We start from the raw sequence: 18,397 nt of genomic DNA on the forward strand, positions 1-18,397 counted from the left end.
GTTGGAGAAAAGATTGTGACTAGAAAGGACAATGTCATGCTAAGGAGGCTGTCATCATTGCCTTAACAATCAAACCAAATATTTAGTAGAAAATCTTAGCTGCCAATATTTCAGTTAATTCATTTATATGCCACTCATACACTAAAAAATTTGCACTCATTCAGACATAGAATATCTTCCTTTGGATGAATTTATGCCTTTCAGTAAATACTTTGATACTTTTAAAGTAAGAGCTTAAGATGAACAAAACTTCCTGTAACAACTAAATCTAGAAATTGATAAATAATGTTTTGCAATGGTTTATTTTTATGATGTTTCTTATTCATTAGAAAGCATTATTTAAGGGAAGAAGGATTGGGAGGGGGAAACGTGAGAGAAAATGATGGAGAGGGTAATACTATTCAAAATGAAATGTACTTATTACCTGACTCATTTAACTGTAACCCTTTGTATATTACATTTACAATAAAATTTAAATTAAAAAATTATTCTTCCTCCCTCCCTCCCTTCTTCCCTCTCTCTCTTTTTTCTTTTTCTTTTTTTTCTTTTTTTTTTGCCAGTTCTGGAGCTTGAACTCAGGGCCTGAGCACTGTCCTTGGGCTTTCTCAAGGCTAGAGCTCTACCACTTGAGCCACAGCACCACTTCTAGCTTTTTCTATGTATGTGGTACCGAGGAATCAAACCAGGGTCTTTGTGCATGCTAGGCAAGCACTTTACCACTAGGCCAAACTCGCAGCCCAATCTCTCTCTCATGGTTCCTGGGGCTTGAACTCAAGGCCTGAGCACTGTCCCTGAGCATCTTCTGTGCTCAAGGCTAGCCTTCTATCACTTGAACAGCACTTCTGGCTTTTTCTGAGTCGTTCATTGGAGATAAGAGTCTCATAGACTTTTCTTTCTGGGCTGGCTTTGAACTGCATTCCTCAGGTCTCAGTCTCCTGAGTAGCTCGGATTATGGGCATGAGCCACTGGCACCTGGCTTTAATCATATGTCTTACATATGACTGTAATCATATGTCTTACTATATAATGTGGTCACTATTTGAAGTAAAGGACTTCAACAAATATTTATAATCACATTGGCATTCCATGCTTTGAGTTAGTACGGTGCTATATACTAATCTAATTACTAATTTTGCTTTAATCCCAAGGCAAAATTTGATATATGTTTGACTAATGATACATGTTACATATATTACTAAAATGGAAAAAAAATCTGCCACTTTGACCACTTAGTCCATTTGTTTTTACTGGAAATCTGAACAATGATTAAGCTGGGTTGTGAAAGATGGATCAAGTTAAAACAAATGAAGTGCTTTTGCCATCATTTTTGGGAAACTTTAAGATAAAGCAAGAACACTCCAATCAACATAGCTAGTGTTTGTATAAATACAAAGAAGTTTGCTGTCCTACAGGGTAAATAAAGAGAAATGACATTTGTAAATCATTGGCATATTTCTCTAGTAGAAAATGTTTAAAGAATGATGTTGCTCAGTAAAACTGCATTTCAGCACTCTATATATTCTCAATTGTGTTTAGCCAGAATTGGTTCAAGGTGTCTTCCAAACATGAAACAAGGCTATGTTGCTCTTTATATTTTGAAATATGAACTTCGAGCAAGTCTTTGTTTGCTTTTTGTTACCTTTTTTCTTTTTGTACAAATACTGCATTTCTAAAAGAGAAAAACCTCAGATCTGGCAGAAATGTTCACGGTCCTAACCTTCCTGGTAATACTACCTGAATTCTGCTCTCAAAGTGGAGTCCAAATGACTCAACCTGGTTCCCAGGGTCCTGTTCGGTTCTGCAGCCTCAACATTCTCATTCTTCACTCCAGCCAAGTATCAGAATTACTTGATTATCCCCAAAGTCCCATGATATGAAAGTCCATCTGGAAGAGTAAAAAGGTTGTGTCACCCAATTGCTATTCTTAATATAGTTATTTCACACTTATTTAGTAAAAAAGAGAAGAGCAGAAACAGATTTTCTATTAATACAAACTATAGACCTCTTTTTACGTACAATAAAAGGATTGTATTGTGCATGGTTTTCAAAACCAAACAACTTGTATGGAGACAATATTAAGGGGTTATAAATCTAGAAAACAAACAACACCAAAGTATTGCTCGTGTTGCCATTTTAAGAATTTCATAGTAGAATGTTCGTTCTATTGGTAACTTTAGGAATTTGCTACCTAGCTAGCACAGGAGAAGTAAAGTGCCCCAAAAGCTCCCCTATGTTATTTTTATGTGCTTGAGTATGAAGGCTACCAGAGAAAGAGGTCATTTCCTCACAAATTATTCTAAATTGAGACTTACGAGTCATACAAGTTAGGTTCATAAGTGGTAGAACTGGATGATTCTGAGTATAAGATAACTATCTGTCCTTCAACCTGCCTTTTGGCTTAAGATTCTAATTTCAGGTCTTGATAATATGATTAATTTTATTTACTCTATCAATATTTTATATCTTCATAAACAGGAGCAATATATGGATTCCTGCTATTAGCCCTGGAGAAGCCAACACACTCTTAATTCTTTTTAGTTGTTTTCCCCCCTTCACCCTACCTCCTTCACTTTTTTTTTTTTAATGCAGGCAGTGGGCCTTGAGCTAAGGGCCTCGTGCTCTTGCTTGCCTTATTTCACTTAAGGCTGGTTTCTTCCATTTGAGCCATACTTTCAGTTCTGAAGTGCTTTCCCTTGATGTCAGTGTAAAAAGGAATGGTAGAGAACAATATAGTCAGGGAAATTTAGAAGTAAATATCTCTCATTACTCAGTAGTTTAGGTGTAATGTATGTGTATATTTCTATGCGCTTAAAAATATTTTGTTTGTAAACATCCATTGAAGTATTTTTATGGGCAAGTTTGTAGGAATCCAGAATGGAGCTGCTGCAAATAAACAAGAGTGGGACAGGCTGCTATCAGCTCATTTGCCCTATGTGCACCCTAGAAGAACCTGCAGAAGGGTAAGAGAAAAAGGAGAAATGACAGAGGCAAATATGATCAAAGTACATTATACATATATATGAAAAAAGCATTATGAAACCCCACTAACACTGTTCAAAAGGAGTCATAATAAGGAAATAAAGAATAATATAGAACTTGAATTTGTATATGATATATTTCATGCACGTATGTAGATACCACAAGGAAATCCTTTTGTATAATAAACCTAATAAAACTTTAACAAAAATGAACAAACACACCTGGCATGGTGTCAAATCCTCTCTACTCAGGAGGCTGAGACCAGAGGATCGCGGTTCAAAGCCAGTCCTGGCAATGGAGAGACAATTATACAAAGTATTACTGGACTTGTTTTCCAAGGTAAATGTAAACAATCATAAATAATATCTTTTTTTTTTTGGCTAGTTGTGGAGTTTGAACTCAGGACCTGGGCACTGTCCCTGAGCTTTTGTGCTCAAGGCTAGTGCTCTGTCACTTTGAGCCATAGCCCTACATCTGTTTTTTTAGGTAATAAATCAGAGATAAGAGTCTCAGGTACTTCCCTGCCTGCACTGGTTTTAAACTTGCAATTCTCAGATCTCAGTGTCCTGAGTAGCTAGGATTACGGGCATGAGCAACAAATGCCCGGCTAAGAATAGTCCTAAGTACAATCAAATAACACTTTAACAATGATCTACTATGATAGCATTAGATTTTAATATTTGATTTGACACATATTTGCAAAGCCTGACTCATAGAATTTTATGAGTAGCAATTGAACTTTCTGATGCAATAACTTTAGGGACATTGATACAAATCTTCTGCCCTAGCTAGTAGGCTAATATTTGAATCAGTTTGAGGTCTGACCCAAATCAACGAGGATATTACTGGAATCATGGTAGCAAAGTTACTAATCAATAATGCAATGAAAATAATAAAATGTATGAACAACTATGAATCAGCTGGTACATTAGATGAATCCACATAAAAACATAGGCCAATAGTTTCCAACCAATAATAATAGAACAACTGTCAGGATGAAATACCCTCATGATGTCTTATGATAATTATTATAACTGTGTGTTTTAATTTATGGTCAATTTTCTCAGTAACTGAAACCATATGAAGAAAAAGTACACATTTCATTTCAAGGACAAACTTAACATTAGGTTAGCTCTCATACAGGTGTCAAACTTTGGGCCACAAAGGGACAGATATGTTCCTTATGTTGGACCCATTCCCATGTATAGACTGTTATTATCACTAAGAAAATCAGTGATAAAGATCTGTAGTCAAACAAACCATTAAGGTCAGATTTTATACTGCTATCAGTATTTATTTAAGTTCTGTCACAAATAGTTGACACTTTTAGAGCCAAATAAAAACTGAAGCTTTCAGAGTTATTCCCCTCAAGTTTATCACAAATAGGAAGGGGGGAAAGTACAACTAAGATGGTACTGATCTTTCTCAAGCGCGGGACTATTGACTGTTTGGTGCTGTTTTTGGTATTAGCTGGTATTAGTTGTATAAGATGCTGTCAAGCAACAAAATTGCCTGCCACCATTAGGTGTCAGTAGAACCTTCTGAGCCAAAAAAACAAAATGCCCTTGACACTGTGAAGTATTTGTGGCGGGGATGACAGGGCAATGCAGGTCCTGGTTGAAAACTACTAAATTGATGTGTGCTTAGCTTAGAACTTAAAGGGACAAGGTGGAAATTACCTGCCTATGTTCCTATCAAATCAAAGAGGCCACCTGTGAGACAATTCAGAGAACAGGATATAGCATGTCCTAAGGGACATAAATACGGCATGAAAATTAAGTCATTCAACCAAGACAAAAGCTGTTGAAGTCTGGTAAACATTAGAAAACAGCAGAGAGGGCAGAGCAAAGGCGAGCTGAGTAGGGCATTCTCAACATTATTGAAGACCTGGATATCCAGGATAAAGCCTTATTTTCAGTGGCTACTGTTAGTCTGATTTTAATGAACACGATTTGGGAGTGTATTGGTGTTTAGAGAAACAGTGAGGAATAAGGATAGAAGAGTAGCAAGATGACCATAAAGATTGGAAATAAAAATAGAAAAATTAGAGAAGGCTGTGGAAGCCAGCAGAATAAACTACATGGCAAGCAACAGAGAATTATTTAAGAATTTTACCAGAAGGAGAGAGCGGCACGTCTGCCTTCGTATCCAGTATCCTCCTTGTGGTAGCGACGAGAGAGTGAATTTAAAATGGGTGATGGTGAAAAAGGCAAGAAGATTTTTGTTCAGAAGTGTGCCCTGTGCCACACAGTTGAAAAGGGAGGGAAGCACAAGACTGGTCCTAACTTTCATGGTCTGTTTGGTCGGAAGACAGGCCAAGCAGCTGGATTCACGTACACAGATATCAACAAGAACAAAGGCATCACCTGGGGAGAGGATACACTGATGGAGGACTTGGAGAATCCCAAAAAGTACGTCCCTGGAACAAAAATCTTCGCTGGCATTAAGAAGGGAGAAAGGACAGATTTGATAGCTTATCTCAAAAAAGCTACAAATGAGTATTAGCACTGCCTTATCTATTTATTGCAAAGCAAATGTCTCATGGCTTTTTAATGTGTACCATAATTCAATTGATCTCTGATAATCAGATTTCAAATCACGAATGGCTGACAGAATATTTTTGGACAGTCCCGATTTAAGTAAAACTGGCTGTGGTTAAGTGAATATGATCTTTAAAATATTCCCTCCCCCAAGCCCCCATTCTGTGTTATGATTGGACTTACTAATGTCCAATTTTTCAACAGAATTATGGAGTAATACCTTCTCCACCTGTATTAAAGATTGGTTTTATAATCAGATTTATATAGCTAATTGTGCGAACATCTTTAAATATTGGCAAAATCCTTTCACTGTTTCAGCATCAAGAAAAATTAACCTGTTTGAATGTGATCATTAGCCTGTTAGAGGCAATGATTGAAGATGAGGCAATGTCTATATTTTTGGTCTTGACTATACCAATTTAATTAGAATTCCCTGTCTCTGAAATCTGCCTTTTAAATATTGAAAGGCATTTTAGTGTGGCTTACTATAAATGTCAAATAAAGAATATTTAACACTTGTCACATTTTATAGTTGGTCTGGTAAGTTCAGATGCTTGTAAAAGTGACCATGATAGATACAATACCGAGTTTATTTTTAATTCTTTACTAAGACAAAATTATAATTCAGATTTTCTTTATGTAGCTATTCAGAAACACAAAATGGTGGAACTACTGTGTCTGTGTGATTGATAGTGGTGCTTTTTGCAAACTTCTTAGAGAAAGGGAGTGTAAATGATGTGGCTGTAAGACTTAAGGTAATTAAAGATAAATATTACATGAAAAGAAAGAATTTTACCAAAAGGAGCATATGATCAAAGTACAAATAAAAATAATTAACCTGGCAGTTATATTCAGTACGGGTAACATTAAGTATAATGACAAGAGATAATGTAGTAGGGCACAATAATATAAATTATTATAGTAAATAATATTAACTTTACATAATTTAAATTACTTTAGACAATTAAATTTTAAATATTAAATTTATATTATTTAATAATTTAATGATTGATAATTTACATACTATTAAATATGAATTAATATGATAGGAGGTTAGAAAGGTAGAAAAAAAAAGTAGGAAAGAGGAGATAACTATGAGAAAAAAAATCCAAAGTGATTAGAACAATTAAATAACTAATACTTTACTTTTCCTTAGTCATGAATTCCTTAAATTAGTTATATTTGAAGGGTTATTTGCTTTAGTGTTCTAGGGAAAGTTGTGAGAAAGAAGAGCAATACCATACTTCCTAGCAGTTCAAGATCTTAGAAAACCATTCATTCATAGTTTAACCTCCAGATTGTGGCTAGGGTTCAACTATATTCTGGGCACCCTGAAGCAAAGCTGAGCCTGAAAGAATCTGTGGGCTCAATAAATGGATGTTTTCAAATTCATAGAGGAGATGGTGGGCTAAGTCTTGATGAGAAGTAGAATATTGTGATGGCTGCTTCATCTCTGGAAGCTGGGAGAACTGGATAGCAACCACAAAGCAGTTTGCATTCCAACTTTCATGATGATCCTTCTCTCTGTTCCTCTCTCCACAATCATCTTCAGCACTTTTCCCTCTGATGGTAATTTATTTGTGATCTCCACATATTTTTTTAAAAAAATTACAAAAGGAGTACTTCCATTGCTCGGGTTTAGTCACAGATATTACCTACCACACCTTCCTTTATTTTATATATACTTCTTATTCTTTTGTTGGTCATGAGGCCTGGGTGCTGTCCCAGAGCTCTTTTTGCTCAAGGCTAGCAGGCTACCACTTTGAGCCACACCTCCACTTCTAGTTTTGGAGTAGCTAATTGGAGACAAGAGTCTCAGATCTTTTTGCCTGGGCTGGCTTTGAACTGTGATCCTCAGATCTCAACCTCCTGAGTAGCTAGGATTACAGGTATGAGCCACTAGTGCCTGGCTCTATATACACCTAAAATAAATCAACAGCGAGGCCGGGAGTTTGGCCTAGCAGCAGAGTGCTTGCCTAGCAGGCACAAAGACTCGGGTTCAATTCCTCAGTATCACATATATATGTAGAAAAAGCCAGAAATGGTGCTATGGCTCAAGTGGCAGAGCTTTAGCCTTGAGAAAGCCCAAGGACAGTGCTCAGGCCTTAAGTTCAAGGTCCAGGACTGGCAAAAAACAAAAACAAACAAAAAAACCAAAATAGCTTCTCCTTGCTCCCTTTCTTCTTTTGCTCCCTCCACAATATTTTTATTCTTTATTGTCAATCTCTTCCATTCTCTACAGGAAAGAAAATCTTCCCTGGATCCCACATCTTCCTTCCAAGACATGGCACCGTTTCCTTGCTTTCTGTCACTACAAAACTTTTCGCACAAATTAATTGTACTTATTCATCTTCCTTTCATTCTAAAATCTACTCAAGCTGACTTTCTATTCCTGCTGTGTTACTGAAACTACTTAAATCCATATCACTAGCAAGCCTTAAGTTGCTAAATCCATTAAATTCAGAATCTTCTCTGTTCTGATCTTCCTTGAACTCTTCCATTCAGCATAGGTGAACATTCTTTGAAACACACTGCATCTGGTCCACTGCTAAGTTCTGTGAACTGTATATCCAAGTTTGAATCATCATGTATTTCCATCTTTATCCCCTGTATTCCAGTTTTTACCTATATCTCTCATATGAATTACTGTAATAGACTCCTATTCTCTCCTTGTGGAAAATTTTCAATTCTGAATGACTAACCAGCATCTGAATGTCCTTCCCATTTGATTCTTACTTTATGTGTCCTGATAAAATATCCAATCTAGCATCTAATTTCCGATCTTGATGCTAGAATCCTAGATCTTCTCCATTTCATGTGTTCTATAATGCTTGTATGAGATATCTGATGTAGGATTGGCCTGACTTTTAATCTGCTGCAAAGAAGCAGGCCCAGGGAGCCAATGGAGTTCTTGGGTTCCCTGCTGGTTCTATCAATAAATGTATGCTCAATATACTTGTTTGTGTTATGGCTGTTAGTTGTGGCTGATGCTATGGTTTCTGGTCCTTTTTCTAAATTTGGTTTCCTGGTGCTCTCAGTGAGTACGTGAAAAAACAAGTATCTGTGCAACAGGTTTCTGCCGGTTACACCTCAGATTGTAACTGATCCACGTGCTTTGACTCTTGATTTCCATTTATCCTCCACCGAATAGCTAGGGTAACATAAATTGTAACATGAGACTTCCTTCCTTAGAACATATAAGTATTTTTAGAATGAAATTGTAATGGTTTAGCCTACTTATCAACTTGAAAAGATTGAGAAATGCCTAAGAAATTAGTAAAGCACTACTCGACTTAATGAACTAATTATGAATCTCTTGATTCATAATCTGAGAAGCAGGAGTGGAGCCTATTTGGAGAAATTTAGTTTCTGGAGGCATGTACTTAGGGATAATATCTTGTTCTGGCCTCTTCCTGTAGTCATCCTCAGCTTCCTGTTTTCCAGAAGGTAAAAGGCAGTCTTGTAAACACTCTGGCCTCGGTGACTTTATGCCTTATCATTAACCTGGACTCAACAGAGCCAAGGACTATGGACTGAGATCCCTAAAATTGTGAACCAAAATGAAGAATTCTTCTCTTACATTGGTTTTAAGCAGACATTTGCTGACATCTATATTAAAAAGCTTTAATAATGAAAGCATTTTTTAATAGTTCCTACAGGGTATTTCTTATTAATTTTACTGTCACTGAGTGACAATTAGTAAGTATGTTCAAGGCCAAAACATACAACCAACAAGGTCTAATTAACATTTATAGATATATACTATTTATAGTGTACAGTAGTATACATATATATAGTACATAGCATATATAATATGCTATACATATTATGTTGTATATATTATACTATCTATCCACCTATTTTTTTTTTTTTGCCAGTCTGGGCTTGAGCTCAGGGCCTGAGCACTGTCCTTGGACTTTCTCAAGGCTAGAGCTCTACCACTTGAGCCTCAGTACCACTTCTGACTTTTTTCTATGTATGTGGTAGTGAGGAATCAAATCCTGGTCTTGGTGCATGCTAGGCAAGCACTCTACCACTAGGCTAAACTCCTGGCCCACTATCCACCTATTTCTAACCAAAGGTGCACCCAGGAAGGTGCCTCTTTAGGTGGCAGAGCCTCTCTAGCTCTTCTGTTCCTATAAGTTCAACAGATTAGAGATACCAATAAGAAATTAGTAGACAGAAGATGAGCCAGGCATTTCTGTATATACATGCCTGTTTGGTCAAGGTTTAGCAGTTATTCATTTCTCTCACTACAGCTTACCTCATAACCACTTTCTCAAAGATATAGCTCTCTCTAGTCTCTGAGGAATTTATGTTCCTCTTATTTATTTAGTCTGGCCCACATTTATAGTTTGTCATCCTTACTAAATAATCTGGAGTAATTTTGAACCATACTGAATAAATGTCTAGAAAAGGCAAATGTCTAGAAAGCTGATAGAAACAGGGTGGAGATAGGATTGAAAATGGAGATTAAATACAAATCAACATTAGAGGACAGATTATGGTAGTGGTTGTACAATATTGTAGATTTACTAAAGAAAATATAGAATATTGGTACACTTAAACTAGATAAATTTTATGTTTGCTGATACAAAGGCTCTTAACACAATGCCTGCTTGGCTATCATAGGCATTCTAGTAATGCTAAATAAGTGCAAAGTTTTTAGTCTGTCTGCTAATTTCTCTAGTTTTACACTTGAGAACACTGGGTTTTTTTTATTTTTATTTTTTAATTTTTGCCAGTCCTGGGCTTGAGCTCAGGGCCTGAGCACTGTCCTTGGACTTTCTCAAGGCTAGAGCTCTACCACTTGAGCCTCAGCACCACTTCCGGCTTTTTTGTATGTATGTGGTACCAAGGAATCGAACCCGGGTCTTTGTGCATGCTAGGCCAGCACTTTAACCACTAGGCCAAACTCCTGGCCCGAGAACACTGTTCTTGTAAGGGCAGGATAGTCAAACCCATCAATTCTACAGTTCCAGCTCTAGAAAAGAGTTCAGTACAAGTCATTTTAAGTGTTGGATTAAAGAAAATGAAGCCTGGTACGGGTGGTTCACGCCTGTAATCCTAGCTACTGAGGAGGCTGAGATCTGAGGATCGAGGTTCAAAGCCAGCCTGGGCACAAAAGTCCATGAGCTTCTTATCTCCCATTAAGCTCTAGAAAAACCAGAGGGGAAGAGGGTGGCAGGAGTTTGGCCTAGTGGTAGAGTGCTTCCCCAGCATGCACACAGACCTAGGTTCGATGCCTCCCTACCACATACGTAGAAAAAGCCGGAAGTGGAGCTGTGGCTCAAGGGGTAGAGCGCTAGCCGCCAGTGAAAAAGCTGAAGTTAAGCCCCTGGTCCCCGAGTTCAGGGACCAGCCAGCCTGGCAGCTTGAGGAGCTGTGCCTTCTGCCTACCCCGTGCCGCACGCCACAGCCATAGGACCTCAGGAGAAGGCGCCAAACCGGAAGCCGGAGGCGGGGGACTCCCGCGCGCTCACTCCCCGCGCGGCGCCCTGAGGCGGCAAACTCGGCGGGAAACCCCTCGACGCCCCGCCCACTGCCCGGATGGAGGCGTGGTCGAAGGGAGGCGTGGCCGAGTCAAGCCCCGCCCACCACGCGCGGGGCTTCTCGGCAACCGGCACAACACAACAAAATGGCCGCTGCGCCGCCTGCTGCTTGAAGAGATGAGGAGAAGCGCCCGCGCATCTCCGCGTCCAGCCGTCGCTGTGTCCCGCGGGGCTGCCCTATTCGGTTCTCACGGGGTGAGTGCTGAGCCTGGGCGCGCCTATCCTCAGAGGTCCGGACGGGGCAGAGGCGTGCGCGGCGAAAGCGGGCCGGCGTGACGGGGCGGGGTGGGGACGGGCCGGCTGGGAGGGCCAGGCCGAGCCGGAGGGGGGCCGGTGGGCGTGCGGGTAGGGGCTTCACGGGAGAGGCCTGAGACCGCTCCGTCCGGCGTGACGACGCGGGGACCGCGTGGAGATTGACCGGGGGCCGGTGTGTGTGGGGGGGAGCGTGCCGGAGGAGGCGTGGGGACCCAGGGCGCCCGCTGTCAGGTGGATGAGTGACAGGGATAAAGATGCCCGGGGGGGGGGGGGGTCCCGGGAGTGGGACCCGGGGGAAGACCGCAGTGGAGAAAGATGGCAGGTGGGAGGTCAGCAGAGCATTCTTTTTCTTTTTTTGCGGGTCATGGGGCTTGAACTCTTTGCATGGTCCATTATCCAAGCTCTTGATTGCTGAGGATCACCACCCCCTAGATAGGATTTTGCTCTTGTGTGGTGTGTCAGTGAGGACTGAACTCACAGTTCAGTGTGAGTTCGGGCAAATTGGGAACTGAAGGTTTGGCTCAAAGGCTCAAAGGAGAGCACAGGCTTTGATTTCACACCCCTCCCCTTTCTGGCACTGACTCCCACTGTACACATGCGCACACACACACACACACACACACACACACACACACCTGCCTGGTAATGTTTTTAACACGGTTCTTTAGCAGATATTAATTACCTGCTCTCCAATAGGTTATAGTCTAGAAAAAAAAAATCTTGGTAATTTTGCAAGCAGTTATTTAATTCCAAGCACATCCATGTTTTATAGAGGGGACCGACTTGGTTCAGAAAACATGTTGAATCTAGGAAGATATCCTCATGTTACTCTTGTCTTGTAGATACCCTGTGTTCTTAGAGTCTAACACAAGTCTTGGCACACAAAAATTGCTTAATATAATTAGATAAATTAATGGAAAGCTTGGATTTGGGGAAATCCAGTGCAATGAGTGAGATGGAGAGGGAATTTGGGATTGGTAGAGAAGAATATAGGGACTGGTGTGTTGCAGTGGAAAGGTGCAAAAAGAATGGGTGACTGTTTGAATGGTGGGTAGGTTATCATGTTGGAATGGATCAGGATATCACAATATTTGCTGAGAGGAAGCAATTTGGGAAGACAGGGCTAATACAGAAGTGTTGGGGGGGGCTACTAGGAAGAATCAGAGAAATTGAAGTGACTACTGTGGCATAAAGGAACTAGGGCCAAAACTGTGTGAAAACTTGGCAATCCAGAATGAGAGGGGGTGAGAAAAGAGGCCAAAGCAGCCAGCATAGGAAGATGAGGTGGCTTGAGTTAGAATGCATTAATTAGATACATTTAAGAGGAATGGGAATGGGTATAAAGATAAGACTACAGAAAATTAAAGGGTAAGAAGTTTTAAATAAGCAGAAGTTATGGACTGAAGAATCAGGGAAAGCACTGTGATATGATTAAAATATTATACAGGAAGTGTGGTGGTGGATATGAGGATGTAAAAGAGTGGTCTGTAAGGAAAGATGGAAGACTTGGGGGCATCAAAGTCTGCTCTATTGGAGATGGGAGAGAAGGATAGAAAGCTAGGAATTAAGAAAGTTTAGATAAAGGTGGAGTATGCCCCCTTACTGGCTGTGATGTGTGGGCTTGTTAGATAAGGGTAAGTATTTGGGTCTGTGGGTGTCTGGAATTTTATTGCTCGGTTATATGAAGGATTTGGATTATCACAGCATTCACTTGGCTTTCTAGTTGCTCTGTAGACCATCTTTGGGGACTTTAAAATGTGTCTCTAGCTCTTATGCTTGTTTTTTGTTTCTTTTGTTCCTTTATTCACTCTAGCCATACTTCTCAGCTATCTTCTGGTTGTCTTTGCTTGGTCTTTGTATATCTTAGGGTCAAACTACATTTCCATTTTTATCTTAAAAGTGCTGTTTAAGATAAACTGCCTCAAGGCTATAGTCTCTGAAGTATTATCAGCCATTCTCAAATGTTGAAATTACAAAGCTTAGTGGATTGAAGTTTCTCTAGTATAGGATGTCTTACTTACTAACTAGATCATTCTGGCTCTCTACCTTCCATGTAGTGTGGAAAGGGGAAGATAAGAGAGCTTGTAGATAGATAAATCAGTAGCTTTTTGTAATTAGACCAGAATTGAGTAAACAAGATTAGAAATAGGAGTTTGAATTGTGGGATGTAGTGATTGACTGAGTAAATAATAGGGAAGGTAGTGGGTCCAGGTTTATGGTTTGTTTCTGTGAGCACTGGTTAGGGAGTATTGCAGGGGGAACAAGACAGGAGAGAGTGAGGAAGGAATGCATAAAGGTGAATTGTTTGGATTGAGGTTAGAATGTTATATGTATGATGCCAATAAAATATCAACTAGTTGGGAAGAACTCAAAGACAGGTCAGATTGAACTTATAAATATCAGCATTGGGAGTCATGAGTGTGCTTAGATTGAACAAAATAAGATTAAAGAGCATTTAGAGGATAATTTTGAGGAGTGCTGACATTTGAATTAGACTAAGTAGAGGGAAATTAGCTAGCAAAGGCATCCATGGCATGGCTAGTGAGACAAGTGGTGTCAGAAGAAACAGGCATGGAAGGAGAGAAGTCCCATCAGTGTTAAAGATTGTTGATTACCACATATTCCCAGTTTCTTGAGCCTGGACCTTTTATATGTGTAGAAGAGGCTTTGTGACTAGACCAACCCCATCAACTCAAAAGAAATGCCAAGAAACACTTCTTTCTGGAGCATGAGTCCATACCATGCTTCATGCTTTGCTCTATAGTAAAGCAATATTTGAAATAGTGTGCGCTCCATCATTCTGGAATATTATAGTTCTGAGGTTGTAGCTTTAGTCTTAACAGCTCTAGAGATAATGATTTTGACAGCTATAGAAAAATTAACTTATTGAATGTACTGAAAACTCTTCCAGGTTTTGATGGTTACCTGACTTTACTTTGATAATGAAGAAAGGTCCTCAAAAAAGACCCCCCAAAGCAAAGATGCCGCCATCATCTCAGTCTCCCGCTCCATCATCTCTTCTGCCCAGTATGAGATCTAGGTCACTTTCACCTTTAATTGGGCCTGAGACTCTGCCTGTTCATTCTGAGAGGAAGTCGTGTGAGGAAGTTGAAGTTTTAGGTGACAACAGTGTGCTATCGGACTGCCACGATCATAAAGGTATCACCTTTCAGTATACATATTTGTCTGACCACATGCATAAGTAGAGATGGAGAATACTGAGATTATACTATTGATCCAAATATAAGACCTATCCTGAACTTGAACTGTTGTTTTTATTGACAGAAGTATGTAAGGACAATGAGAGAACTAAGGTTTCTGTGGGAAGTTTATAGTATCTGAAAGGATTAGGGGAGGGGAGTTTCTAGAAAGAGGAAGTTATATTTCCTGTGCAAAGAGAGGGCTTTAAAGCTCATAAGTTAAAAGTTATTATATATTTTGTTGTTGTTGTTACAGTCCTGGGTTTTGAACTCAGAGCCTGGACACTGTCTCTGAGCTTCTTTTGTTTAAGGCTAGCACTTGAGCCAGAGTGCCACTTCCCGCTTTTTCTGTTTATGTGATACTGAGGAATGGAACTTGATGCAGGCTAAGGAAGCACTCTACCACTAAGCCACATTCCCAGCCCATGTCATCTTCTTGATTAGATGGTTATATCAGTTAACTTAAAAATAAAGTGCCCTCTGTAAAAGTTCTAACAAAAAATGGTAATTGGGGCTGGGAGTTTAGCCTAGTGGTAGAATGCTTGCCCAGCATGCACAAAAACCCCAGGTTCAATTCCTCGGTACCACATACATAGAAAAAAACCAGAAATGGTGCTGTGGCTCAAGTGGTAAGCCCAAGGACAGTGCCCAAGCCCTGAGTTTAAGGCTCAGGACTGGAAGAAAAGAAAAATAGTAATCACACTTGGGCTATGCCAGTCTGCTTATTCTTAAACCAAGTGTTTGTTTGTTAGTGAACTGATTTCTATTTAAGAAGACTTGTCTATGCTCCACAACATGTTTACATTTTTTTTTCTTTAAAGCATTCTGTTTGGAAGCCTGTGTTAAACAAATGCCTCTGCTTAAAAACCATCACAGGAAACTTTCGGTCTACAGCCTGGACCTATGCTCAAGATTAATTCTTTTTCTGATTTACAAAGTTAGTGTGAAGAGAGAATTTTCTTTTTTATGTTTACTTGTTTAAAACGAAATATGACTTAAATAATGTTTGATAGCAGTATCTAGGAGAGCTATAAAATAAGATGTACCATTATCACTTAGTATCTTATCTTTATAAAGAATGTTTTGATTAAAAAAAGAACAAATTTATGGGTCTAGAAGTTTAGCCTAGTGGTAGAGCGCTTGCCTAGCATGCATGAAGATCCATAGAAAAAAGCCAGAAGTGGTGCTATGGCTCAAGTGGTAGAGCTCTAGTCTTGAGAAAGCCCAAGGACAATGCTCAGGCCCTAGTTCAAGGCCTAGGACTGGCAAAAAACAAAACAAATTTAGACTTTCCTACTGTAAAAACTTATAGGATTATAGAGAATTTCAATGTTTCTGAACTTTAGACAACTAACCAGTGCCAGTGGCTCACGCTTGTGATTCTAGACTTAGGAGGCCTGAGATATGAGGATGACAGTTTGAAATCAGGCAGGAAAGTTAACCATCAAAAAGCCAGAAATGGATTTTCATATTGTTACAGTATCTTACCTTGTTATCTGGTATATTATATATATATATATATATATATATGTTTATTTGTTTATTTGAAATAGGAAAGGGAAGGGGGGAAAATAAGATAAGGGGAAGAGGTGGGGGGAGGGAAATGGGGACAAAAGCATGAGAAGGGGTATCAGTGTGCATGAAGTAATGCACACTGGTGACTATAACTGTAACCCTTCTATTAATTACAATAAAAAATCTATGAGGAAATAAAAAGCCAGAAATGGAACTGTGGTTCAAGTGGTTGAGTGTTAGCCTCAAGGTATAAAGCTCAAGGATAGCAGCCAGGCCCTGTCAAACTCCGGGACCGGCACCAAAAAACCCTAAATAATACTTGAAATAATAACTTGAAAATATTATTTAGAAACTAACTTGAATTTAGACTCTCTTGAATTGATTTGAATCCTGGATTTGCACCTTACTGGTTGCAAGTTCTTGAACAAATAATTTTGTAATAAGTGATAATTTCTATCAAAAAGATTACAATATAAATTAAGCAGTTTAGAAGTGAAACATTTAGCAGTTTTGTGCATAGACAACATGTGCAGTACGCCGCATCATCATCATCATTATTATTATTAAGAAATGATATAAAATGGGCTAAGGGTGTGAATCAGTGCCTGTTTAGCAAATAAAAGGCCATGAGTTTAAATTCCAGTACTACCAACAAAAAAAAGAAATACTATAAATTAAAATATTGTTAATCATTGTGATTAGAACAAGTTGATTATTAGATTTGCATGGATTAAATCTTTTTTCTTAGCATGAAAATGATTTGGTTTGTGAAATATTTTTGTGTCCCTCTACTGATAATGGCTTATTTCTTTAATTTCAGAAGCTGATTCTTATGTAGGAGTCCGATATATTACAGAGGCCCTTATTAAAAAACTCACTAAACAGGACAATTTGGCCTTGGTAAAATCTTTGAATCTTTCACTTTCTAAAGATGGTGGCAAGAAATTTAGGGTAAGTTACCAACAATTTCTGAATATAGACACCACTTTCATTTTCTTGTAGCTTTACACCTGCCAAGAATTATTTTTGAGTGTCATCTTTATGTTAAAAGTTTTAACTATTGTTTTCAGTAAAATCTGTACATCTGAAATATGACATCTCAGTAAAATCTGTACATCTGAAATATAACATCTCAAAATTTGCTAATGCCCATTATTCAATATTCTATGTATTGTCTTCCCTCACTCTAGAGATGATATTGGAAAACAGCAACATGTAGCCAGCAAGCTGAATTCTGTTTGCCTATAGACAATTTTTATTAAGTTTTATTGGAACATGGCTCCTCTATTGTCTGCAGTTGTTTTTACAATACTATAAGAGACCTTAGTGTAAAGCTAAAAATATTTACCATCTGGTCTTATACAGAAAAGTCTGCTTCTATAGAAATCCTTGCTATAGAGTTTACTACTTCGTTCTTAAAGCAGAAAACATGAATATATTATAGTAGCGTATTTTTTTTGTCAGTTATAGGGCTTGGGCCTGGGTGTGGTCCCTGAGCTCTTCAGCTCAAGAATACTGCCCTACTCCTTGAGCCATAGTGCCACTTCCAGACAGTTTAATTTTTAATTGAAAAAAGTGGAACTTAGATTCTACCATGTTACTTCAAAAATTATTTCCAAAAAAGGCAAAGAGCTAAGTGAAACCAAATAGAACAACAACAAAAATAGTGCTTTAAAAGTGTTAGGACAGAATATTATTTTTTAAATCTCATATTTTTAATTCTTATTACTTTATAAATCTTATGGTAGTGAATGGAGGAAAGAAAAAAAAATCTTATAGCAGTAAATAGAAGGCAGAAAGACTAAATCTAAGTAATTCCTGTAGTACATTGGTGGCCAATAAAGGAGATAGTAAGATAATATTATAAAATAAGAAGGTGATAAGTCTTGATAGGAAAACAGGTTCAATGAAATGCATTCTACTCTGTATAAAAGAAATGTAGCAGATACAAATCAGTTCATAGTACCTGCGCACTGGTAGCTGATTACTATAATCCTAGCTACTCATGAACCTGAGATCTGAGGTCTGAGGTTCAAAGCTAGCCAGGGCAGGAAAGTCAGTGAGACTCTTTATCTCTAGATAACCACTGAAAAACAGGAGGTAGACTTATGGCTTAAGTGGGAAAAGTGCCAGCCTTGAACCAAAAAAGCTAAAGGACAGCCCCCAGACCTGAAGTTCAAACTCCAAGACTTGAAAAAAAAATGAGTTCACTGCTAAAGTGCTGTTGCCCAGGATCATACTTTGTATGCAATGTGTAATGTGTATCTATTGTAAAATGACTACTTTTAAGCCTCAGGCAAAAACCAGAAGAAAGAAGGAGTTGAATATGCAGTATATGCAAGGTTGTTGGGTGAAG

At 38.7% G+C, this 18,397-nt stretch overlaps 1 protein-coding gene and 1 pseudogene across 1 annotated transcript in view; both read left to right on the forward strand.

Annotated features, from left to right (window-relative positions):
• The first annotated feature begins 5,169 nt into the window (after positions 1-5,169).
• Positions 5,170-5,561, forward strand: LOC150065866 (cytochrome c, somatic pseudogene; annotated as a pseudogene).
• Positions 5,562-11,145: 5,584 nt separating this feature from the next.
• The window catches only part of Cntrl (centriolin), an 89,040-nt gene continuing 81,788 nt past the window's right edge, over positions 11,146-18,397 (forward strand). The window contains exons 1-3 of the mRNA XM_090330549.1: positions 11,146-11,266; positions 14,238-14,485; positions 16,862-16,992. Coding sequence (XP_090186675.1) covers positions 14,269-14,485; positions 16,862-16,992 — 348 coding nt within the window. The 5' untranslated portion in view covers positions 11,146-11,266; positions 14,238-14,268. The remainder of the gene's footprint in view (positions 11,267-14,237; positions 14,486-16,861; positions 16,993-18,397) is intronic.

The sequence above is a fragment of the Megascapheus bottae genome, chromosome 3 (genome assembly GCF_031878675.1).
Source record: "Megascapheus bottae isolate mThoBot1 chromosome 3, mThoBot2.hap1, whole genome shotgun sequence".
Taxonomy (NCBI): domain Eukaryota; kingdom Metazoa; phylum Chordata; class Mammalia; order Rodentia; family Geomyidae; genus Megascapheus; species Megascapheus bottae.